Source organism: Cyrtonyx montezumae, unplaced genomic scaffold (assembly GCF_038088225.1).
Source record: "Cyrtonyx montezumae isolate F1298 unplaced genomic scaffold, pur_monq_1.0 scaffold_13, whole genome shotgun sequence".
Lineage (NCBI taxonomy): Eukaryota > Metazoa > Chordata > Aves > Galliformes > Odontophoridae > Cyrtonyx > Cyrtonyx montezumae.
This window is the reverse complement of record NW_027071859.1, coordinates 22,969,027-22,995,538: the sequence shown is the minus strand read 5'-3', so window position 1 is coordinate 22,995,538 and position 26,512 is coordinate 22,969,027. Positions and strand designations below refer to the sequence as shown.

At 36.1% G+C, this 26,512-nt stretch overlaps 1 protein-coding gene across 1 annotated transcript in view; it reads left to right on the top strand.

Moving 5' to 3' along the window:
- The window catches only part of COL21A1 (collagen type XXI alpha 1 chain), a 98,672-nt gene extending 79,016 nt beyond the window's left edge, over window positions 1-19,656 (top strand). Inside the window, exons 20-30 of the mRNA XM_065730835.1 lie at window positions 1,428-1,481; window positions 2,798-2,851; window positions 4,275-4,346; window positions 8,762-8,797; window positions 9,498-9,542; window positions 11,393-11,425; window positions 15,593-15,739; window positions 15,836-15,890; window positions 16,200-16,400; window positions 17,891-17,968; window positions 18,708-19,656. Coding sequence (XP_065586907.1) covers window positions 1,428-1,481; window positions 2,798-2,851; window positions 4,275-4,346; window positions 8,762-8,797; window positions 9,498-9,542; window positions 11,393-11,425; window positions 15,593-15,739; window positions 15,836-15,890; window positions 16,200-16,400; window positions 17,891-17,968; window positions 18,708-18,895 — 963 coding nt within the window. The 3' untranslated portion in view covers window positions 18,896-19,656. The remainder of the gene's footprint in view (window positions 1-1,427; window positions 1,482-2,797; window positions 2,852-4,274; window positions 4,347-8,761; window positions 8,798-9,497; window positions 9,543-11,392; window positions 11,426-15,592; window positions 15,740-15,835; window positions 15,891-16,199; window positions 16,401-17,890; window positions 17,969-18,707) is intronic.
- The last annotated feature ends 6,856 nt before the right edge of the window (window positions 19,657-26,512 follow it).

Here is a 26,512-nt window from a genome sequence, read left to right as displayed (position 1 = left end):
TGGGAATATGCACTCTCTTTTGGGCTATGAAGGGAAGGAGGCTACAGAAGCTTCACTCCAGTTAGAGAGGAACTGATGACTTATTTTTCAAAATTTTTAAAGAAATAGCAATGGCTAGTAAGGCTTTATTCAGGAAAAAAATTGGTGTTCTGAAGGAGCTTCATTATGTCAATGACAGATTTTTAATTAACAATGGATGTTCAAACTTCAGGAAGGTGTTGGAGATTATGCAATGCATAATGTTTTTATAGTAGAGAAATGGAAGTTAAATAAAAGAATTTTCAAGTATAATTAACTGAATGGAGGAAATCTGAGTCACAAAGTTAGCAGTGAAATTTTTCATGTTTTAGTCTTGTGTTAAAGATCCATTTTTTTTTCTGTATTCATGGCCCTGTATCTGAGGCCCAAAGAGTGAATTGGTATGCTTAATATGTTTATTTCATGCCCAGAAATTTATTACAGCACAGCAAGACAGAAACCCTTGTTAATCTGTGCTGCCTCAATTTGCAGCATATATGAAATAATGGAAAAGGGATAGTAAAGTAAAAACTTTGCTTACCAAAATTACTTCCTGTTCTAAATATTTTGAAATGGTGAAATGGTACCATAGATGTATATTGACACTAGAATAAATTGCAGTTCCTTCTTGGAAAGCAAGATTTACTGATAAGTTCTAAAGTATAAGTTAGAGTAGCTTTAGAGAAATGAAAAGAAAGACAGCCTTTTAATGATTTAACAGCCTTTAGTTCTTTGTTTATGTGTGGAATAAAGACAACTAAATATGCCTTTATCATGTGTTTCTGTGAGAGGAGTCTAAAGAATTGGTTTTGTCAGTGCTCTGGTTGTGTATGTGTGCTGAAGAAGCAGAATTTGTTGGGTTCTTGAAGGAAACGTTCAGTCCCACTGCTTGCAAAAGAAGCAAATATGTGGCCCCAAGTTGTCTGATCTGATAAATCTCCCCAAGGTTTGGAAGAATCAAGGTGCAGTGACCCTGGGAAATCACAGTCAGAGACAAAGAAAAGAATTCTGAAATACCATGAATAGTTTTGGAAACCCTAAATGGAAACTAAGAAATTCTTGCATGACTTTCAGTTAAGCTAAGGATGTAATAAAATTATATTAAAAGTAGATGACAAAGATGAGGTTTTGATTTGCAGGAGATTCTCTCTGAGGAATATTTTATACAGCGCTTTGTTTTTCTCCTGATATATTTTTTTTTTTCATTGCACAATAGCCCTTCCACACACCACAGAAGACCTAAGTAATCCAGAGCTACAGCCTGTATAGGAATATGATGAAAAATGTATTTCCTATCTATTTATTCTGCTGTAAAAATATAATATTAATTATACTCATTACACTGTACTGAAGCCATAATTCCTCCAGCTTATTTTGGAAACGTCTCTACTTTTTTCAAAATTGGATAGGGTTTGATGGGACCAGAAGGCTCATTTGGACTACCTGGAGCTCCTGGGCCTAAGGTGAGTGTTGTTTTAATTCACTTGTGACTTTGATAAATGACTGACTTACAGATAACAGAAGGTTAGGATTTTGCATCTAAGTTTTTGGTATACGAAATACTGGTGAGCGTGATTTTCCACATATTAACTTACATAATAGTTAAGTCTCAAGAGAGCTTAATATAGCTCAGTAAATGGCACCTTTCATCCCATGAGGTTTGGAACTGCTGCAGAAATGATCATGAGACTTTGTTTCAACTTTGCAGTCCTGGAAAATGTTCTGCAATGCTTGGAGCCAGATAATTCTTAGTGTACATCAGAACTCTCTGCCCACGTTACGTTTATTTATATTTTAATTGTGTTAAATAGAGTTAAGTGCTCCTTTTTCCATCTGAGGAGCCAATTTATTTCAGATGTAACTTTATTGATTGCACTATGGCTACAGCAAGGATTAATTTGACCTGTGCTCTCAGAAACTAAAATAGATACTGTAAATCCAGATCTGTTAGCATAGCCTTTTATTTTAATCCAAGATGAGTCTTATTTAGTATGCACTGAAAGGTATATCCTGATTATGGAATGCATTTCCTAAATTTAGTATTTACATTGAACTCTATTTCCACACATTATTTTATACCCAGATGTACATACGTGTTTCTTTAAAGAAGTATACTGAAGGTATACATGTTTTTAAGTGGTTGGTGTTTGCTATGGTGAAGAAGATTGAATACCTGTGGAATGACAAAAAGCTAACTAGTTTTATTTCTGTTCGTGAAATGTCCTTTTGTTTTGTGTATTTACCTCTTATTCAGAATGTAAGCTGTATTTCCAAAGGAGATCTTTATTCTTGCAGAAGAGCATCATAAAGTAATCAGTAATTTTTAGACTCGAATGGCAGAATTTGTGCTGAATATATGCTTAATTCCATAGGCTACAATAAAAAAAAAATAATAATTTAAAAAAGTATATTTTGGCTTATACAGGTTTAAGGATTTCCAGTTTTGTTAAATAAGGTGGTGGAAATTTGAAGTTTATATACAAAAACATGGGATGACTGGGAAAGGGAAGTAAGGCAGACGGGTAAGGGACAGGTGAGCATAGGCAAGTGGGTCACATTTTGTCATAAGTATCTCATTTTCCATTTTGCAAGTTTCCTTTACAGAGGCAGAGCAGTAACCTTTCTGACACTCACTGTACTTATTCTTAAAAGCTGATTACCTAGCAGTGTCTGTTTTTATTTGGTAGCAATGTCATATTACATGAACCGTGTTATATAGTACCATATCATACAAAGCCATGGTGATGTATCACTGAAATGCCTGTGTTGTTCTATATAGGGTGATAAAGGTGAACCTGGACTACAGGGGAAACCAGGATCATCAGGAGCCAAGGTAAATATGAATCTGCAACTTAAGTAGAGATTGATATATTTTTCTGTTAAAGTTATAAGGCAATATTGTTTCAAAATAGATCAGCAGTGAACATAAAATCACATCACAATTCATTTGAGGTTATTCTTACTAACTTTATACCGACTTTTTGGAAAGTCAGCAATGTCATTGAATCCTGCTTTTTAGTCGTCTGTGTGTTGAGCAAGATTGTGTGGTTGTTTCCATCACATTCCTGTGTGGCTGGGCTTAAATCAGCGCTTAATAGTGTCACATCTGCCAACCTCTGTGGCAAATGCAGCTCTTTGACTGGTCTCTCAGTTGTAGCGTGCTGTCTAGTGCTGTAACACCTTGGGGCCAGGTATCACACCTGAGAGGATGTATGGTGCTTCATGTGAGCCAGGTCTAAGGGAACTTGCAGCCTTGTTCCCAGTGATGCTCTAAAATGAATGTTCGAATGGAAAAGCATCACGACAAGGAAATTATATTCATAATCCAAAGGAAACTCCATGATCCAGAAACGGGATGGGACAGGATTAGACTTTCTGATAGGGTCAACTCAGTCTCACCAGAAGAGCTGTTATTTAAAGCAGAGAAGATGGTGATCAAAAAAGAGAAACTGTTTAGTCAGAAAGTTAATTTTGGGAAAGCTTCATGGGAAAGAGCAGGGAAGAGTTGGTTATTTTCTTCTTTTTACCTTTTCTCCTGTCTTTGTGCTTCATATGTAAGCAATGACATTGCCTTCTATTCTGTTGTGATAGAACAAAGGAAAATAGTTTCAGATTTAAAGAGGGTAGATTTGGGTTGGATATAATGAAAAAGTCTTTTGCATTGAGGGTCGTGAGGCATTGAAACAGGTTGTCCAGAGAAGTGGTGGATTCCTGATCCCTGGAGACTTTCAAGGTGAGGCTCTGGGCAGCCTGTAGCTGTGGTGTCCCTTTTCATTGCAGGGGGGTTGGACTAGATGATCTCTGGAGATCCCTTCCAACCCCTACAGTTATGTGATTCTATGATTCTGTTACAGTGCATTATTAACTGGAGAGATTATGAAGTTGTGTTCAGTTACACAGACTAATATGTCTTATTGTTACGTAACTTCCAGCCCCTTACTAAAATTCAAATCTGCAAACGTTGCCACCACTTCAGATAGTTTTCTGTCTTTAATATTGAAAAATCAACATCAACTGTATTAAAAGGCAATAAAAACATTAAAAGGAAATAAAAGATAGTTTAAAAATTAGGAGTGTCTTCTGTGGTTTGTCTGATTTCAACCGCCGTTCAGAAATTCTCCAAGCCTCTCAATCATCTTGTTACAGAATATCAGAATATCATAGCCAAAAATATCATGTGACCTTGAAAAGGCATACAGTATAGATTTTTACATACAGAGTATCCCTGCTACTTACAGAGCTATTGTATTATTCAGGGAGAACCAGGAGGACCGGGTGCCCCAGGTGAACCAGGCTATCCAGGCATTCCTGGTACCCAGGGTATAAAGGTAAGAAGTTTGTTTTTTTCCTAGTTTTATGTTAATTACATAATTTTTGGAAGTGATTTTCCAAGAAGTGATCAGTGTCAGGGAAATTATTTTTTTAAAATCCATTGTTTGTATTAGAGACAACAGTCTGTTTTGGAACTTTTGTTTGCTAGAAAATCTGTCACGTGTCACAGGGGGAAGAGAATGATGAAAAGGGACAAACTGTTACCATCAAGTACTGTGACATAGGCATTAATTTTCCATTATGAATTATATTACATAAGGGTATAAGCTGTGTTTCAATATTTACTTAATATTTTATCCTCTTCTAGCAAGAATATATTGACAGATTCTGTAGTAAAAGATCGCCTGGTGATCTCCCCAAAGAACTAGAGCAATTTTATACCTACGTAATTAGGACAGATTCAGCTGTTACCTTCAGCTGTTATAGTCATCTGATGGAACCAGCTTGTCCAGGCACTCCCCATATTTAGCCGAGGGAGTCTGAGCTCCTTCAGGAGTCATTCTCTCACATCTTTGCTTAGGCACGAATGATTCTCGAAGTATCTACTACCATTGACTGTAACTAAAGCCTAGATAATAAGCCTTAGTAAGTGTTGAAAATGTTTATGGCAAAGGTGAGAGGGATTCTACTTCTACTGTCCTTGCTGAAAATTATTTCTTCTATTCAGTCATGAACCTGTGGTTCTAACTCTTGCCTACTGAGTTTTCAGAGATAACCTGCCTTTGGGATTTCACCATCTCTTGGTGTGGCCTTGCATCAATCAAACAATTACAGACATGGCTATACAAACATTCTTCATTGATAGAGGAGTGTTTCATGAACACATAAAGTTTAATATTGAAGTCTGAATGGGCTGCCCAAGGAGGTGATGGATTCACCATCCCTAGATGCTCAAGAAACATTTAGATGTACTGAGGGCCATGGTGTAGTGGAAAATAATGGTGATAGGTGGATGGTTGGACTGGATGATCTTAAAGGTCTTTTCCAACCTTGGCAACTCTATGATTCTGTGATTCAATGAATTTCTGAATAGTAACCTATTTTTAAACTGTAGGTATGGTAGGTTTTTCTGACAGTCACATGAGGAGTAATTTTTATGGAGTCCCAGGTTGAAAAGGTTATAGGCAGTATTGTTCTTCAGTATATTCTGAAATTGAAACCTACATTGCTTTGGTGCTATGTGTTGTAGTTAACATTACATTAAGTCCTTTCCTTGAGATTTTTCTTGTACGTGATGATGTCATTCTGAAAATCTCATATGTGTTTAAAAGTTCCCATTTTCATCTCAGCTAAGAAGGCAAAACATTTTGACTGGAAGCTGGAAAGCCCTAGTATATTTCCAGTTATAAAATACTGACAGAGTTGTCTCATGCTGTAACTCACAGAACTTTCTGGAGTGTGAAATGAATCACTTGAGGAAAAATCAGCTATGTCATCTGTGAAATGGGTTTTATGAACCTATAAATTAGAAATAATAGAAAATCTTTACTTTTCATGCCCTGTGGGTAACTACAAAGAGCTTAACAAAATTGTTTTCTAGATAATGTTTTTTTCAGGATGGCACCTTTCTTCTGTGTAACTCAATCAAGAAACAGAGAAATACCAAGAATTTACACTTCATATATGCTATTAGTCAAATTGATATGAAATAAATAGATTGAAGTGAAATTCTTGACTTCACTGCTACAAATCAATTATTTTGAATTGTAAGTGAAGCTTCTATTTGTATCCATTACATGTATAGTCTAATTTTTGAGATTTCTTTACTATGGACACTTTCAAAGCAATAATATTAGTGCCCTGAAAAATAAACCTTTAGTAGCTTTGCAAGATAATAAGTGCTGCTATCGCTTTCAGTATCTTGTATTTTTGGGAGAACAGAATGGGTTGGCCAAAGAAAAAATTCTTAATCAATTTTTTAATTGTCATATATAACTATAACATTTCTTTCAATGTTATACTGTTTCTTTGGAGCAACATAAGCAGTTGATGTCACGTAATGGAATTGTTTCTTCAAGTCATGGTTTATTATAAATACCAAGCTTTACATGAAGCCTGTCAGATATTTATTCAAGTAGGAAGGTTTTGAAGTTCAAATTTTTGCTGTGTTTTCTATAAGTTAATATAAAATTTAAAATGTTAACATTTAATTTTAAATAATTTAAATTGCATTAATAAAATAAATCAGCTTAAATGATATTTGGACTGATTTAAGATACATAGAATAAACAAGAGGACTTGTAAAAGCTAAGGAAGCTCTGATAGAATGTCAGGTAGAAAGAACTAAGCAGTTAGTAAGAAATAAATCTGGTAACATGCCTGTGTAGTGTTTGAGGACCCTCTTTTGAATGATGAAGACCTTTGTAGAAAGACATTACAGAAACAGAGAGAGTTCAGTATGGAAAGAAAGAGTGGAAGATAAAGAAGTGTAAGTTAGAGGTAGGGTACTATATTTAAAGTTCCATAGAAAATCACATGCAGAGATATTCCACTAGATTTTAGCTTCTGCTCCATAGGTTTCCTGTATGTCCTGTATCATGTATGACAGCATACATGTATGCAATCATATATGGATATCTTAGATCTGCTAGAGTATTAAGTTGCCTAGAATACCTTAAATAGTAATTGTGTGCTTGTGTTTAGACATCTGGAACAGGTCCCTGGCCAGTGCAGTAATGGAGGCTAGAAAATGATCCATCCAAATTTAGGTGCAGATATCTCAACTTGAGTTCCATTATTCAAGACAACATTCAGTAAAATTAATCTGACAGACTTTCAGATAGTGATTTCCAGAGTACATAAGGACGAAGACTTCCTGGATCACGTCCAAAGCCACTGAAGCCCAAGAGCGACTAGAGTTGATCTAGCATCACAGGAATAGTTTAATTAATTTCATTTCCAGCATATGCTCACTTCTAATATCTAAGGGTAATGGATCAAGACAGTAATCCTGATTTTAAGAAGGGAGAATTTGTTAGAATTTGTGGAAGGTCTCTAAATTTTAAACTGCAGAAGATAAATCTTGCAAAATTCATTATTCATTTTATATGAAGATGCAAGTCAGAATATATATTTATTATATTAAATAATATAACTTAACTGGAGTCAAAATTATGACAAAGTCTTGAATTATTCAGGAAAGATATTGCAGTAAATGTGAAGCCCTTCAGCTATAGCTTATTTTAAAACTTGAAACCAAGCCAAATATTTTATTTCTAAGTACAATGCAACAGCTGACATAAATACCTTCATATCTTGTGGGATTTTCAATCAGGAAAATATTTGCCATGGTCAAAATTTCCTCCATGCTACTGTTTAGTGTTTAAATAAACATTTTCTCTAAAGAAAAGCAACTAAATATACACGATTGTTTTTTACCAGGAAACTGGCAAAACAGACACAAAAGTTTCATCCCACTTATTTCCATTATTAAATGCAGTTTTGCACCACCACCTCCACCAGATCAGAGTTTTGTTTTTTGCATTGCTGTTTTCTGCCCAACATTTTGATTCAAGGCAATTTAAATAGTCAAACCAATTTAAGAGATCTCCTGTAACTTCTAAGTTTCCTTTTCAGTCAATGAAGAAAAATAGATGCATTTTAGGATTACATTGTTACTGTATTGTTAATTGGCATGAGTTGTTTTCAAGAGCTGTTTCTTTCCATTCACAATAAGATTGTATTTGTACAGCCTGATGAAGCTAGATACTTGCACCATTTGATTGGCACAGATCACCCCAGTTAATCTTTATTTATTATAAAAATTTCAGTCAGTCAAAAGGAGTAGGTGGAAGTGGAACTTAGACCCTGCAACACTTTTAGTTGCCTCCAAATACAACCTTTTTTTTTTCCTGATTAAATAAAAACGTATATTTTTCTGTGCTGTGTCTGCAGTCAGTGGTTTTTTATTACATTACATAAGTTTGAAATGCAGTAAAGCACATTTACTAGTTAGCATCCAAATGAAATGTAACCCATCGGAAACACTGCTCTGCTTTCCCATCTTTTTTCCTCCTGTACATTCAGTAAACGAACTCCTGCTATATTTACCATTTAATTATATATATATAACTTTCTGTATCAATTTCAGGTTTTTTTTCTGTACATGAGGATAAAGTTTTCTGTGTTCTTTTGTGTTATGGTTTTATGATTTTTGTACGTGATGATACTCATTAACTCAGGTATACCCAGACGGAGCTGGAGCATTAACTCTTTAACTCCCAATACACCACATGATGTTATGATGTGGAATATCAACAATACAAAAAAAATCATAAAACCATAACATTTTGGTATAAATAGAGGCTATTAGATGCTTCCCTTGTATTTACTGCGTTAAATTAAATCAGAGTACAAATCTTTTGAGATGAATCATGTCATGATACAGACTTTTCTTTGAATATTTTTACAGGGGGACAAAGGAAGCCAGGGTGAAAGTGGTATCCAGGTACGTGTTTTTTTTTCCTAATCAAAATCACAAAACTATTAATAAACAATACTGTTAATAACACCCTTTTATAAGCACTACTAACAAAAAAGCTAGAAGTTAATTAGAAAAAAAATATATTAACTCTTACTTGAAAAAGGGTAACAGCACTGAACCATAATTTTTCGTCAAGCCAAAGCTGTTCAGTATGCCCTGTGTTAACTGCCAGCAACGTTTTTGGGCTGAATAGGCTGAAGGTATTTGGTGTGTCTCCAGTTGAGGATACAGGTACATGGATTGTGCTAGTGCCTGGGAGTGCTGGGACCTGATGTAGCACCATCCTGGGAAAGGTTCAGTCCCTGTCTACTCCAGTCACTGCGAGACCACATAGATCCTCATAATCAGTAATGCCACCTGGTCTCTTCCTATTACTATATTATAACCTGTGGGATTTTTCTCCTAAAAGTCATGGAAATACATTCACGATGAAGAGAGGATCTTGTTACTACTCAGATCCTAACTTGGCTCCTGTGTTTTTAGGGTAGACGTTGTAGTCATCTCTGCTTTTTCTTCTCTGAACTCTTGGAAAGTAAGCTGTTAGAGAAGGATTGGGCTCAGATTAAAATGAGATTTTAGGTTTTGACTTTTTGTGTTATTTTTGATAGCTTAATTGTTTCTCATAGATAATACAAATTCAAGTAAATGTGTTTATTTTTTGAAGGGACAAAAAGGAGAAAAAGGAAGACAAGGAAATCCAGGCTTACAGGTACTGTTAAAATGATGATCCTAGTTCAAGAGAGCTATGATTTATATTTATTTCCTAAGATTATCTCCATCAGAATGGGTAGGCAGTTCTTTTTATCAGGTGAATTATATTTACGTATAGAATAATTATGTAGTTACATAAATTACTTCTTCAACAACTTTTGTAGTTTAAATATAACAAATACAACTCAAGTAGAGAAGATTGAGACATGCCCTTCTTGGCTGTGCATAGTGGAACAGCAAGAAGAAATGGACACAAATTGAATACAGAAAATTCCAGCTTGGTATACCAGATAAACATGTTGCTGTGAAGGCTGTCAAACACTGGAGCTGGCTACTTATGGAGGCTGTAACAACAGCTGACTGGATGCGGCCTTGAGCAGCCTACTGTATATAGAATGAGTCTGAAAAGGAGATTGAAACCCTGGAGGTCCCTTCCAGACGACATGCTTCTGTGGTTCAGGGATATATCTTGAGAAACAGACTGGAAGTCTGTATTCCTGCTTTATTTTATGAAAGCCTTCGTTATGGAAAATATGAATGAAATGGTTATAAATAGTAAAAAAACAAAACAAAACAAAACAAAAAAAACAACCAACAGATAAAAGCACAAAGCAGCCTTTGTGAAAAGTCAAGCATCACTTGAGAGTGATGCTTGAGATTTTAAGATATTGTGTGTACTGTGCTGAACTTTCATGTAGTTTATTAACTCTGATAGTATACAGGGAGTCTTTACTGACATCTTCTGTGCACATAAATTACAGATGTTTCCTGTTTCAGCTGCAAATCAATGAGATCCAGTTATTTTTCTTTCTTTTAATTCTGGGCCAATGTATTCTGATTGTGTCATAGTTGGCTGTCCTGTTGTATCACAGAAAATAACTGTTAATATTTATATATACTTGCTAGCTCCATAATGTATGTCATGTCTAAACAGAAAAGTATTTGTAAGAGGTACATATCTAAAACTAGACTTGGAAGGAAGTTGCAGTTGTTTTTTCAGAATCACAACATTGATACAGCTGGCTGTCTAGCCAGAAAGATTTGATTCCAGTTGAACATGGGCAGGAGGTTTAGATTGTATGTTAGCCTGGTTTTATCACTCTCATGGGTATGCAGCTTGACAGGAATCTGGTAGTAAAGCTGAGTAGAAATTTTTTAAGGAGAAATAGCTTAAACTAACAGACCAATGAGTGTTTTTAACCAAATATAATGTCATACTCTGAAATTTTATAAATTAAACTTTCTGGATTGTCCCCTTGCAAATAGCGGACATGATTCTCTAAGTTTATTATTTTAATCACCAGGTGAATCGTAACAATTAGGTTTGCTTTTGTTTTCTTTCTTTTTTTTTTTTTAAACTGGAAAAATAATATGAGACAGATCTAAAATTGTTTGCCATGCTTATCTAGTTTGGGCAGCAACCAAAAAAATCAGTCATTCAAATACTCTGGTAGACAGTACTAGGTCCTCCCAAGGTTTCTAAAGCCCTCGGGGCTTCTCTGAGATACAATACAGATTCCCTTGTTAATAAGAGCCTGTCAGAAAAGGGAAAAAGCCTGTGCTAACCTGCCAGCTTGCTTGGTATTTAACAATCAGTTTGGCAGAAATGATACCAGAACCATTGGCAAACATGCAAAATCTGCTTTAAAAACCAAGCTTTTGTTTCAAGTGGGCTGAGCTTGATTTTTGTCTAATAAGATGATAGATATGAAACAGGTAAAGAATCTTATTTCTTTTTTTTATTAACTTTTATTATATATAACTATATTATATATTTATTACATATATAACTTTTTTATTTTTTTATTAACTTCTTTTTTGCTTTTTTTTTCTTATTAACTCTTAAAGGGAACAGGAGGATTGAGGGGAGAACAAGGAGAGGTATGTATTTTGTAATGATTAATATAGTATAACAGATTTTTTTTTATCTGCATATTGTGGCCTATAAGAAGTATGTTTATGGTCTTGTTTTCATACCTATGTATATAAGCAACAGAAGAGAAATTAATTAAAAATTATCAGAGAGCAGAAGAGAAAGAAGTATTAGTTAAAAGAGACAGCATAATGGATATTTCATGAAATGCAAAATCTAAAAATGTTAAAGCCAAGTATAACTTCTAAGGGGGTACAGATAGTCAGAAAAGGAGCTGGTTGAAGAAGACAAATAACTGTCATTTAAAAATAAGCTGTTATTTCATAAAAGAATACAGAATATTTGATTTAAATGATCCATCTTTTTCATTATCTTCACTTCAGTAGCAGCCAATGCAAAAATATGGAACACAATACGTAACAAAGCTCCTTTCTCTTGTACACTTTCAGTGGTTTTGGCAATCAGCAGATGAAGGGCAATTAAGCTCAAGATCCAAATTGTTATATTTATAGTCAATTACCAAATTATCTAATTCCCTTAGACATTGCTGGTGTGCTGACTTTGCTTTTAGCTTCCGGAAATGTCTGTGGCAAGGACTTCAGCATCTGTGCTGTTTATCTGTTCATTTTAATCTTTGCCACTGAGATTGCTTTATGTGTCTTTCTTTCAAAAGTAATAGCATAGTGAAGACTGTGCAAAGATATATTTTAAAGGATCTGTCATTGAGACTGACTCTGAAAATGCACGGCTGAATTATTTCTCACCACTACTAAGTTTACACTGGAATAATTTCCACACCAGCCTGAAATTTGAGGGAGATGAAGGGAAGCACACTTGGAATTCCCTTAGTCTGTGACAAGCTAAATTTATTGCTCTCTGGAATATTTTCAAGTCTCATCTCTTTTCCTTGTGGGTGATTAATTTAATTCATGATAGGACCTTTTAATTTTTTTGTCTTACACATTATATAAAGTATTGGTATATAAAAGATTAACTTTGTTAGTTACATTTGACAATTTCCAGTGTTCATGGAAATCAGTACCTAATACCCCATTCTGCTTCAACCTTACCTATAGATGCCTTTGTGCAACCCTCTTTCATTAGAGTGGTGCTGCATATCAATAATTGGACATCCACTTTAGAAAAAACTCAAGTGCATTTAAACTTTAGAATCATCCTATATGCTGCTGTGGTTCTATGAAATGCTCAAAAAATACAGTTTGGCTTGTAGGCATTTTATAAATTGTAGCTAAAACTGCCAAGAGATTATTTGTGAACCACTTTAGTGGTTCTTTAAAGAAGTAGTGGTTATTTAAAGAAGTAGCTTCTTTAAATGTTTTAAATCATGGTAAATAATATAGTGTTTTCTAAAAATGTACAGTATTATCCTTACTATGTATTATGATATAATGATGTAACTATGTTTACTTATCAGGCCTATAAAATTGGTTTATTTTCTGCTTTAAAAAATATAGTTATTTGTTACGATTTTACTCCATAATAGAAAAGTTTCTTCAGGCTGTAATTCTCAGCACTTGCTAAGCTCTATTTTTTTTTTTTTTTTACTGTTTTTCTTTGCCAATAGCAGGGGTCAGCAAACAAGGCCACACACGAGATGCAGCTTAACATTACCAGATGACAGTATATTGCAGAAGACATTCCCTCAGCAGTTTCACTTGCTTTTTGGCAAAGCACTGCAGGCAGTTGTGCTGAGGTTCTAGTGTTTGCCTTTTGTTTGGTGTTGTTTTTGTTAACTACTGGATTCTTGTTTGCGATGTTCTTCTACAGTGTATGCCATTTTTCCAATATTTTCCAATAGTTTCTTAAAGCTTTCTAGCCCTTTTAACGTTTAATTCCAAATAAATCAACTTGCAAATCAGATGACATTGTGTAAACATAGGCCATAGCTGTAAAAGTAATTGAAACTTAAACAAATAACTTCTAGCTACATGAACAGCATTATCTTCAGATCTCAGTACGTACAGCTTCTGGTGTAGCCACTGGCAGCTGCTTCACATGTTTAGCCCTGAGCCTTGCTGATCCTGTGGAGGTGTTGTTAAAATTGTTGTTAAATGTTATGCCATTAGCAATGCTGTAATAGAAGTGGATAAATACATGGTGTAACTGAGAATATCAAGTCTCTATGGCTACAGTGTTCCACTTGACAGTAGCAAGAAAGTAAAATTCAGCTACAATCTTGGAAAAAGTCAATTCTGAATTAGTGTACAAGTTCTTTATTGGGATGAGTGTATGGACTGCTGTTCAATTCACGTTTGCCATCTTGCTCGTGAAACTTCTTCTCAGCCATTTCTTATTCATTTTACCAACGTGTGTCACCTTTTGTCTTTTGTGGGTTTTTTTTAAGAGGAAAAACTGCCTGCTTGCCTTCTTGTAGTGACTTTTGTTTATTTATTTATTTATTTTATTTGGTGGGTCTTGTAATGGAAGCAAAAAAATTATAAATAATAATTAAAAAAACCCCAACCTAAAATCACAAGAAGAACTTCTAAGTTTTTTTGAGATGTGCAGATAGCCAGTCACTGGAGTACGTTTTTTATGCTGTAGCTTTACAGAGTAGGGTTGCACTGCCCCACTGCCTTCAAATTTTATGTATAGCAAAACCAAATGTCATAATGGAAGAGCTCAGTTAACCAGAACAGGCTGTGGTCCTTTTGTGATGCCAGGTATGCAGTTCTGAGTGTTTTCTCTTTCAGTGACTTTGTTTTCCTCTTTTCAGTATCAGTAACTGTGTCTCAGTTCTGAGGTGTAAATCATCTAAGTGTAGCAGGATGAAAATGCCGACAGTTAGCTCGCTGCTTATAGAAGATGAGCACTACTCTGTAATAATTCATCTGGAGAACTCTGGGCACTGTTACTAATTCAGATCAAGCCAGGAAGTCTTGCGTGAGCCATATATTTTTCTGATGTAAAGTGTTTTGATAAGTACTACACAGAAGGATACAAAGTAATATAAATAGCATAATTTTAAAATCCACGCAAGTCTATGAAGACTGCATGCCTGTGCTGCTTAAACTTGCATTGTTTGCTCCAATAAATTTTGTCATACATAGTGATTCTATTGCCTTATTTCCATAATTCCATCTGAAATAGTTGGAAAATGAGAAAGAAAAATTTAAAGCTACTGACAACACTGTGTAGAAGCTACAAAACATGGAAGGAGACAACTCATCAGGGAGCAAATAAAGTATACTAACTATAATCTTGGACATGTACCAAACTGCATTCTAATGAAGTTTTGTTGGCTCCAGCATAGGGAAAGAGTTCCACAGGAGCTATTGCAGTAGGCAACCCCATACATAGAAGAACTGTTGCTTTGATGAAGATAGATCCAATATTATTTTTTACCTTTTCCAGTGAAGCAAATGGGCTACATTTGCTATCAATCATACAAAGAATAAATGAAGTAAAAAAAAAAAAAGGCAACCTCCAACAACAGAGACCCTAACTGAAATCAGAATCATTTTTCTGCTCTCTTATAAACAAAAGGCATAGAGGAAAAGTCTTGATTGTTAGAGTAAATTGGAAGCATGCCAAGAACTTCAGTGGTCCAGAATTCCACTTGTAATTTTTCCAGCCTTCTAAGTGAATAAATATTTTCTTCCATATGCTAGTAAGGAATTTGTTTTATATTAATTAGTAAATGGGTTTGTTTAAGATTTCTTTCTGAAGGGAGTCTGAAAGGGATAGATTCTTTAGCAGGGTCTGTTGTGATAGGAAATGGTTTAAAACTAAAAAAGGGAAGATTTGGATTGGGATATAAGGAAAATGGTTTTTACAGTAAGGGTTGTGTGGCCCTGGAACAGGTGGTCCAGAGAGGCAGTGGATGCTGTGTCCTTGGAGACATTCAAGGTCAGACTGGACAGTGCTCTGAGCAACTTGGTCTAGCTGTAGGTGTTCCTGTTCATTGCAGGGGAGTTGGACCAGGTGACCTGTAAGGGTCCCTTGTACGTTGTAAATTTTTGTATTTGAAACAATTAATAAAGAATACAAAAATGTAAGACATTTTAGTAAAATAGATCTAATTGGTATCAAATTCATTTTAAGTGACAGCTTAAAATGAAGATTGTCAGTGAAGCTTTTCTTAGAGTATATTTGTGCTGCTACATACCTTCCATGCAAAGATACAATTTGCTTTTCGTTGTTTTCACTTTCAGAAAGGTGAGAAAGGAGACCCAGGCATTCGAGGCATCAATGGACAGAAGGGAGAATCCGGTATCCAGGGTCTGGTTGGACCTCCTGGTGTCAGAGGTCAGCCTGGAGACAGAGGGCCCCCAGGACCACCTGGATCAGATGGAAAACCTGTATGCATGGGACCTCCCACTGGTCATTTTGGGTGTTTTAAAACTCCCAACAAACGTGGGCTCTCTGTTTTTATACCTCTTCTCTGCTCAATTTAGGCACGAGAATTTTCGGAAGAATTCATTCGACAGGTGTGTTCAGATGTACTGAGAAGTAAGTTTGAAAGCCTCTTTACTTTTCTTTCCTTGTTTAAAGTGCTGAAGAAGTTTCCTTGTAATTATAAAGATGCTTTCTTGAACATAATTCCAGTATTTTGATCTGATTTATCACTCGTTTTCATAGAGTTGTACAAATATACTTCCACACCAGTGGCTCCATAAGATGCTGTGAAAGCACCTTGTTTCCTAAATATACCATACTGCCTAAAGAAAGGAAGCTGTTTTTATTTTAATGGATAGATAGAAATATATATATAATATTTTAAAGCACTCTAAGCACTTTTTTTTGTTTGAATTCTCCCAGCCCAGTTACCTGCTATCCTTCAGAGTGGAAGACTACAAAACTGCAACCACTGTCAGTCCCAAAGCGCTTCTCCTGGTCTTCCAGGACCACCAGGCCCAAGAGGCCCTGAAGGGCCAAGAGGGTTTCCTGGTTTGCCAGGGAATGATGGTGTTCCAGGTCTGACTGGCATCCCAGGGCGCCCTGGGGCTCGTGGGACAAGAGGTACCTTGTGCATATGGTTGTTATGGCTTCATTTTCTGCTTGCAGTTTTGGATGAAACTAGTGCAGAGTGGAGGAGTAAGGGAATAGCTGAGTTTTATCACCAAGTATTAATGCAAATGGTGCAAGGTGCAATGGGCATGGTGCAAAAGTTTCCTTGCTTTTGAAGTATGCATATTAGAAGAAGACAAAATAGCAGAATGCACAAGATAATTAGTGTTCAGTTCCACTGCACTTAAACTTTGAGAGTCATCTTTTTAGAGTCATCTTTGTGTCATTACTTGCCTCATATAGATATTTCTTTAAGTGCATTTAGGTATTTTTTTATTTTTATTTTTAGATCAGGTATGTTTAGACAGGGTTTCAGTATATTTCCATATTTGTTTTCTTCCAAACTTCTTTGCTTTTGCTGTTTCAAAAACTGTATTTACTATCTGCAACCTGTAGGCTGTTCTTTCACATTTGTGACACATTTATAGCCTTCAGACTTCCTTGGTTTTTCACCTTTTTTCTTTTTATCTCATGGAAATCTCTATTAAATTCCTCACACTATGCTTAAAGGTTCTGAATTCTTTTTAATAATGCTGAAGAAGCTAATGCTTTTAGGTATCTCAGCCATACAAGCATTCCATCTGATTTCTGTGGTGGTTTTTCACAAGCTTAAGTGTGTATATCTAGTCTGGAAATGAAGTTCATTTGCTAACTGCTCCCTGCAGCAACTGTTTCCTGATGCATCAAAATAATCAGGAAAGTTATATGAAATACACCTACCTAGTAATGTGCCAAGGCCTGACAGGAAAGTGGATGGTAAATACATGTTTTCTCTTTCATTAAGTGACTTCTTAACTATGACCTTGCAATCAGATGCATTTTGGGTGCAATGATAATCTGTAGTGGTTTCATAATTTCATTTTCAAAAGGAGAATCCACAGTTTTCCTTGGGAGCTGACACTGACTAATCTCTCTAGCTATTCCGTATGAGAAAAAGCAGTATCCATTTCTATGAAGCACAGGAATACATTGGCTTGTACTGGTATGAGAGAGTATATCTTTTGCCCCTCTCAAAGAGTAAATCCTTTTTGGTGGAGACTTAATTTTACTGTACATTGTGAAAGATTTCTTGTCTGTTTTCCACAGGGGCTGTGGTGAACACCTTATACTCTCTTTGTGCATGTTCATAAAAAATTTTGCCAGTGGAAAAGCAATAACAGTTAACACATTTCTTAATCCTTCATCATCTGCTATCTCAACTCGTGGTAGCCATCTGCTTGTCAGGGTACATTGGCTATTAATTTAGTGGGGTTAATAAGTGAGGTTAATAAGAACCTAGCTACTGTGTAGGTTACAGGGAAATGCTTATTTTACATCTCATGGTTTGCTTTTGAACAATTTTATATTTTATTCAATGAGTATAATCAAATGTTGACTTTCTAATTGTTCTTATGAAGATATTCTTAGTGTTCTAAGATATACATGTATTTGCTTGTCCACAGGATTACCGGGGAAAAATGGTGCTAAAGGCAATCAAGGAATTGGGGTTCCTGGAATCCAAGGCCCGCCAGGACCTCCAGGTGAGAGAGAGTTTATGCAGATTCAGTGCATGCCATTAAACATAAAGAAATAGTTTACAAAAAAAATGTTTATATAGTTGAGAAAAATTTGAATAGTCTTTACACATCTTACTTACCATATATCTTTCATAGCTAAAGCCTAGATCTTCCATAGCTTTTAAATTGTCATAGGATAGATTATTTAATATAAGACCAGTCTTGTATAGCTTTGTACCTGAGATTCCCTTTTCTGGATAGACAGGTCATAAAATCAGACATAATCTGAAAACTTAGTCCTGACATAATCATGTGACTTGTATCTGTTATTTAGTGAAGGAAATATTCTTCCTAACAGCATTGCATTGATTCAAAATGCAAAGCTGAGTGTTTGGAAGAGAGATTAGAGCCTGATTCAGAGCTAGAAAAATCAATAAAATTCAGAGGACTCTGATTTGTGCTCAATGGTTCCAGATTATACGATAAAGTATAAAAATCTGCTTTAGCACAATTATATTTCCTTCAGAAATTATATATTTTTTACTTGGTGTTCTACATGCTTTTTTTTTTTCCAAGTCTTTGTAAGACAAAATGTTTGCTATATACACACATAAGTCATTTATGACAAGTTTCTTTTTCAGAAAGTGTAGTTTTCTTAGTACTTCACCAAAGAGCAAGGCTTTTTTAGGTCCCTAATTGCTCTTGTTTTCCACGTGAATAAAAGTACTCTGTAATGTGTGTTTTTTTTGCATGTGTCACTAAGGTCCTGAAGGTCCCCCGGGTATGAGTAAGGAAGGACGCCCTGGAGAGCGTGGGCAGCCTGGTAAAGATGGAGATCGTGGCAGTCCCGGAATGCCAGGACCAGTTGGACCCCCTGGAATCTGTGACCCATCACTGTGTTTTAGTGTCATTGTTGGAAGAGATCCATTTAGAAAGGGACCAAATTATTAATTTGTGATATAATAATTTAGAGGAATAGGTATGGTGCTTGTCTTTAATGGTCTTTCAAGTCTCAGGAAGGTGACCAGCAATAATCCCATAAACAAGAACATAAGTACCTCTGACATTATAGACATTATAAAATAAGTTCCCAAAGGTTATAGAGTCCTTTAAAAAAGGAAATCCAATATTTTTTTCTATAACGTGCATAAATTGAAGTGTTTTTTAAAGAAATCATCAATTTTAATAGGAGTAGAAATAACTATAATATTAGACATTTAGTATTTAAGTGTCCTATCATCCTCCTGCTGCCACTGAAGTCCTTTGCAAAAATGCTGTAGACTCCACTGGCAGCAGGATTGTCCTGAAATGGTATAGGTCAGGTGTAAATTACTGTGACATTTTTCACATGCAGCTGACATATACAGTATTAGATTTTGAAAGAATGTGTCTGGCTTTGACTTCATATGTGCATTAATCTCATTGGCTTGTGTACATTTCATATGTCATAGCTCCAAGTGTTCTGTGGGCAAAAACTCTTATTGGATTTTTATAAATTAAGGGAAATATCTCTACTTGTTATAGAAGTAGTATCACCTGTTTTGCCATGAAGTTCCTTGATTAAAACCAAGGTGAAATGCATGGTTAGAACTCCTACTGATTCAGGGAAGGGCCAAGGTTTTATTGAAGGTGGTACTTTTGGCAAAAAAAAAAAAGGTCAAAAAGTTCCCATGTTGGTGAATCAGCTTTCATGAAAATATTTGGGGGGGGAAAAAAAAGAATGGAATGTTGGTAAACTTGTCTTGCAGCTATAATTTGATATAAAAAAAAATAATTAATTAAAATATTTACACAAGCCCATTGTAACAGTTCTGCATAATTACGGATTAAGTGATGTAGCCATTGCTATTTCTCCCCAAGAACTGCAGTTGCCAAATTGAAAAAGTAGGTTTACAAGGAGAAAGGTCTAACTGCTGGCTAACTAACTGCAATGTTCATTGTGCTGTTTCCTCTTTCATTTTAAGCCATGTTTGTATCATTTTCTTTGTATGCTTTGCTAATGAACTGTATTGCTTGCTTTCACATAAATGGCAAATGCACAGTTCCGTGACAATTTTAAATCCTTTTCTTAAGGCAGAGTCTTGTACTGAGCTTACTCAATGCTTTATAAGTGGCTTTTTCTTAATGTGTTGTTTTTCTGTCATCCCACTATGAGATTGGTGATTTGCTTGACATTCAAGGTAAAATAAAATTTTGTATAGAGCTTGTGGTGGTTTGATGAACAATTGGAAGAGTTGCCTGTGTCCTGTATTGCAGAAAAGAGTGATGTCTGTAATACAGGTAGGGGTGTTCTCACCTTGCAGCTGTGCCTTTTTGTTTAGTGTCCTTCCATTTTTCCTGGATACAGCAGCAGCACCTCTTGCTGCATGGTGCTGCAGCCTTGTGAAATGGTGCAGAAGGTAGCTTAGCCAGAGTACGTGGTGGAGTGCAAACATTAGTGTCTCATCAACCTAGTTTAGAAACCTATAGGATAATTCTTGAGAGATACCAATTTGAGAAAGGAAGCTGTGCACAAAATTTGCTCTCTGGACTAGTGTTTCTTGGCACACAGTGCTGGACTTTGGCCATGTGAACAAGCACTGACTGAATTTGTGGAAGACATAAATGCAGCTCTTCTTCACTTGCATTCAGTCTCATTCTGTTTATTTTTGAGAGCTGGAAGCAAGTCACTAGGTAAGGAAGGAATCAGGGCTCCTGTATGCTTTTAGAACCCTTATGAGCTGTCCATTCTGTATTCAGATTTAAACCCTTGTTTAGGTGACCTTTCTCTCTCTCTGTATATAAGGTGTATAGTGTTGTGACCAGTGAGCCAAATCTTTTGGGAAGTATCCTATCCTGGGGTCTGATGAACATCTGACTACAGTGAATACAAGCAGAAAACCTGAATTTCTAACTTGTAGAAAATCGCTGAATCATAGAATCACCAAGGTTGGAAAAGACCTACAGGATCATCCAGTCCAACCATCCACCTATCAACAATAGTTCTCGCTAAACCATGACTCTCAACACAATGTCTAAATGTTCCTTGAATACTTCCAGGCTCAGTGTCTCCACCACTTCCCTTGGCAGCCCATTCCAGTGCCTGACCACTCTTTCAAAGAAGTATAATTTCCTAATGTCCAACCTGAATCTCCTCTGGTGCAACTTGAGGCCTTTCTCTGTCATCCTATCACTAGTTACATGACAGAAGTGTCCAACCCCCAGCTCACTACAACCTCCCTTCAGGTAGTTATAGAGAGCAATAAGGTCTCCCCTGAGCCTCCTAATACTAGTATTTGTTTCTGTTATAATGTAAAACAACTCTTATGCATTCTTCTACCTCCAGGAAAAGGTGAAACTTTTGGAATACTTTCCTATTTTTCTCCATTTTTCTAGTCAAAACCTTTCTATATCTAAACTCCTTACATCTATCAGGTGGAAGAAAAATTATAACATACTGTGTCTGACCAGTAAAAATGTCTTCATTTGTCCAGTCTCATTTTTATTGGCATACGCTATGATTTCATGAAATCAAATTCACACATATATTGCACTTTGACTTTAAAAATAATAGTGGATTTGTGACTCTCTTTGTCCTACTGGGGGATTGTTTCCAAACTATTCTGACTGAAGATCATTCTGTACTTCCCAGTCTCTATTTATTAATGGCCATTTAATATACCTTTATTCTTATGCTAGTATTGTCTTTGGCTGGAGTGACTCCTTTTCTTCTGGCATCTTTCAGAAAGTTGGTGTTCCTGATAACATTTTTATGCTATTTTAGAGGAGCAAAACCTTCATTCTCAACTTGTATTAAAGGATATCCACAGCATGTTCCTTCTTTTTTTTTTTTTTTTTTGTTTGCAAATGAACCACTGTGGAAATGCATCTGTATTGCTAAGTAAGGAATCTCATTCATACCTCAGTGATACTTATGAATGTAGCTCTGTTCAGATTCCCATTTTGTGAATTCTTAGGTAAGCTGTGCAATTATTGTATAGATCTGTGTTTAAGTTATATTACCAAGATCTATTATCTCCTCTGTTTTTTTTTCTAGTGAATGAGCTCCTCCTGTAGGGTAAGGTAATTCTACCTGGAGGGGACCTCAGCGTAAAGTAGCTGTGCTTTAGTCGTTCATACATGTATGTGCTTGTGCTTTGTAGCACTGCATTTCAGAGCTTTTTTAATGTCCTAATTCCAAGCGAAACCCTCCTGTGTTCTGATCTCCCTTTCTTTTGATCCTGTATTCATTAGCATGGTCCTTTTTTTTGAGAGTAGGAAAACACCACTGTCAGTCCAAAAACAAATCCTTGAAGCAATCCACTATGTTGTATTTCCCTTTGAATCACTCCTATTTACCTTATTTCCTTATTCATTTTTATTGTTCCCCAAATTGGAAGCCTATACCTCCTATGTTTTTGTCTATAGCAATAAAAGGAGGACTTTTACTTTTTCCTCTACTCCTTTTGCTACCAAAGGCAGCTCATTCTGACCTAGCATGAGTATTTCTGTACATAGCAATGTAAGAGTACACTCTCAAGTAGTGCATGTCTTTGTTATATCTTTATATCAAACTCCCATTTAAACAAATAATATAAATTTGAGTAAATGAAATATCAGATTAATGATCCACAAGAGAGACATTCTTATCTACTATATAGGCAGACTATATGAGGTTCTTGTGGGTGTTCATCTGCAGTCAAAAGTTGTTGAATAAAAAACAGCAACAGTGAAACATGTCTAACAACCAGATATTGTCTGGAAACAGTTATGAGAAACTGTTAATTGGCATTTAGCCTCCTTATGATCATCTTTGAAATTGGAGCTTCAGCTAAATTTTAAGCTGAGGGCAAGATGCAAGAAGAGTTTTCAGATTTCATTTAGTAGCATCCTGCTTGCTCTTCAGTCTTGAGCATAAAATACAGTTCCTGGTTGATCTAATTCCTACTGGTGTCAGTATGGGAACTACAGTTCACTACAGTAATTTGGATGTGTCAACACGTTTGTATGTATGTTCATAAAATGGTCTTCACATCTATCCCTTTACTACTGCTGTTATTTGCTATTACTTAGATATTAAGTAACTCCACATAAAGATGCAGAATTACAAAGTATTAGTGTGGGAAATGGATTTCTTAATGAAAGGTTAGTGGTGTGTGGAGCTCAAAAACTTGTAGCTCTGAGAATCATAATCTTCTTAAGGGAATTTGGAGTAAGCACATATGATATGTCTGTATGTACACATAACTTAGCAAAAGACCAGATTCACAGGTGGCTTCTACATGCATATTTACATGGTGAGTGTATATATATATATGTATCTGTGTATGTGTGTAGTGTATGTAAACTTGACGTATGTAGATATGGTTCTCAGTTCCTAATTAAACTGAAAGACATAGTATTCCAATTAAAAAAGATAAAGTCTAGTCTGCTGTGAGAACTGACCTATCACAGTCCTACTGCTGCCTGATAGACAAGATGTCACTGTCAGCTTCAGGGGTAGGCAGTATATTTCAGGGTTGGTTGACCCCTCTTAGAGGAGGAGCTGCACATTAGCTATGCATCTTTCAGAACTGGAAAACCTCATTTCTCAGAAAAATCAAGTTGCAATAAAATGAAATTTGCTACTAGTGCATCTGACTAGCCTGGCAGTGAGCACTGTTAAGGTCTCTCCTTTACAGTTCACACAAATTAAATCAAACCCCTGTGGAATAGACCTGTATTTTCCTGAATGAGGAAGACACAGTTGCTAAGCAATACCATGTCTTAGGAACCCATATTCAGCAGTGGCAGTAAACCACTGTTAGAGCCATTGCCATCTTGGGATGCTGTTGAAATGTTTAAGACTTTAATTAACATAGAAAATACTTGTGGGTTATTTTCTTCTGTTGAGAGGCAAGATTTTCTCATAGAGAGTATCATTTGTGTATCCTTAAGAATCGAAATCCAGTTTTACAATGGAGATATCACAACTGTGTGATTCCTGAGTTTTTCTTTACAAGCATTATTCCCCTCCCAGAAGTCACTATATTTGCATAATGTGCTTTTTGGTAACAGAAATATTCTGGTGATGGTCCGGTGTACTGTATTGTTTTGTGGTGTTCTTTCCTTTCTTGGCAAAAGATGCAAACATGAGAAGCTGTTTTTCCAGAAGCAGTGTCAGGCCACTTGGCTGTCCCTCCAGAAGGTATATTGGCGACTTGGAGGCTCCTTGGTTGTCTGCCATGGGCTTATATAATTATGTAAGCACTCTGTATTCTTTGTTTGACACACTTTCTCTTGTCACTGATAAAAGCACACAGCATTCTTCCACTTAAGGAAAAGGTAGGTGTGAATTCATCAGAAGATTTAGCTGTCTAACAGCTATGGCATCAAACGTCCATGTTGCCTGCAAAAAATATCTTTCTCATGTTGGAACCTTGTAAATTCCAGAGCGTTCCATTTATTGTTTTCAGTTTTTCCTTTTGCAAAGCATTAAAAAAATATATATTCATGGTATCTGTGTTACACATTAAAATCGCATGTTAAGTATCATGCAAGGAAAGGAGATAGTGCTTACAAACAGTGGTTCAAAGAAATTTCTTGAATTAATGAAAAATACAGTGCTATCAGAGATTGAAGAGAGAGGTGAAGGAAAAAATAGAGGCTATCTTGTAATTAGGTCATGAAATTGAAGCTTTTACTGATGCTCTCTTTAGTGTGAGCAAGATCTCTCTTGCCCAAAGAAAAGAACTTGTGTAAACAGTTCAGTAGCCTGGATATCAGGTGAAGGTAAAGGAGAAGGTTATTCACTTTATTCCTCCATTCTCCAGTACTACTGATATTTTGAATGGATGGCGATTCTCTCTGTCCTCTACAGAAAGCTATAAGAAAATTTGCTGTGAAAATCATACCTCCTTGATAGGAAATGAGAGACCTCTCAGAGGTGACAGGGAGAGGTGAATCTGCCAGTGCTGAGCATCAGGAATTTCTGACAGGGAGACTATGATGCACCAAAAGTCTGGATGAGAGTTCAAGAGATCGTAACAACTGTCCCACCCATTATCTAATTTCTGCTCTGGAAACTGGCAAGCACATGCTAGCACTCAACAGTGTTTGTGTTAGGAAAGTTTAAAAAGATTTTTTATCTAAGAAGTAACTCCTTTTATAGTGTTTCTTAGAAAAAGATTCTAAACTCAGAACTGGGGAAGAAGAATCCATGCTTTGTGAGTTACAGTACACAGATCTTGCAGTGAATATCCAAAGCCATCTGAACTGGGGAGCTGGGTCAGTTTGCCTTTGTGAGGAAAAGGCTGGACTGGCAAACATTAAATCCTCCCTGATTTCTTTTACTTCTCTCCCAGTACCAGAGTTTCTGTTACACCCAGAAATACAGCAGCTAGCAGCTGTTTAAAGGGCAATTCCTACTTAGTCAAGCTAAGAGAAACCCAAAAGTTTAGTATTAATTTACAGGCTATAATGTAAGCAGATCACTGTTATTAATCAGATAAAATCTTCCTGCCCTTTACTGTTTATTCAACACACCCTCCATTTACCTTCAGGTGTATATACCTGTAAGCTGGTACATAGGCCACTACTGGACGTATCTGCAAAAGTAAACATCTATTAAATGTTACTGATGGTACTTCTCTAATGGTTGGCATAATAAATAAGCAAGAAAAAACAGATACCTGGACCTGCCACATGAAGGCAACTTTTACAATGGTTGACATAGATGTGGATTAATACTGTATTTCCTCACAAATCCATCATGCCTTAAGGATGCTTTCACATGTGTGGACTAGCAAAGCAAACCATTGAGAAATGGTGGAATGCTACTTTGATAGTAAGTCACTGGTGAATCGTGATGCATTTTACTGCTTGAGAAGTTGACAGCCTAGCCCTGACTACTCTAGCATCACTTTCTTAAAAACTTGGTGAGGAGTGAATAAGTCATTATTTAATGTATACTTGACAATCAGTTGACAAGAAGCAACTCTGAACTGTGTTTGATGAGGGAGCTGCATTATAGCCATGAATGCTCTGGCGGCCCCTAGAGAGAAATCCCAGCTCCTGGTATCTCCAGCTGAGCGTGTGGATGACAAGAACCACATGAGATTTATTCCCAGAAGGTTGAGGGGTGTTGCTGCTGAACATAATGACGCTGAACTAAGTTACCAGCTATAACAGAAACAAGCAGAGAGTGGTAAAACAGCAAATGAAAGTTAGAGCTAAGCACTGTTTTGAGATACTGAGTTTTTGACGACAGAGAGTGTCTGAGACGTGGTTTCACCTGGAGACCTTTCATGTTTATGGGCTTATGACATGTGTGGCTTCAATGATACTCCGTCTGTGGGAGAAACATCTAGCTTTGGCTCTGAGCTGTTTGCAGCTGGATTAAAGAAAAACAAGGCCTTCTCATTTTCTCTCCCTTTTACATGTGCCTATGTAGTACAATGGAATAGGAATATGAATAACAGTGAAAATGCCATCTCTTAGAGACTAGCTTCTAGACAGTACAGAACGCATTAGAGGCAGTGTTGTTAAGAAGGGTGTGAAGAATTCCACTGGAACTAAATAACTAAATTTTGTGCAGTGAATACAGTTACA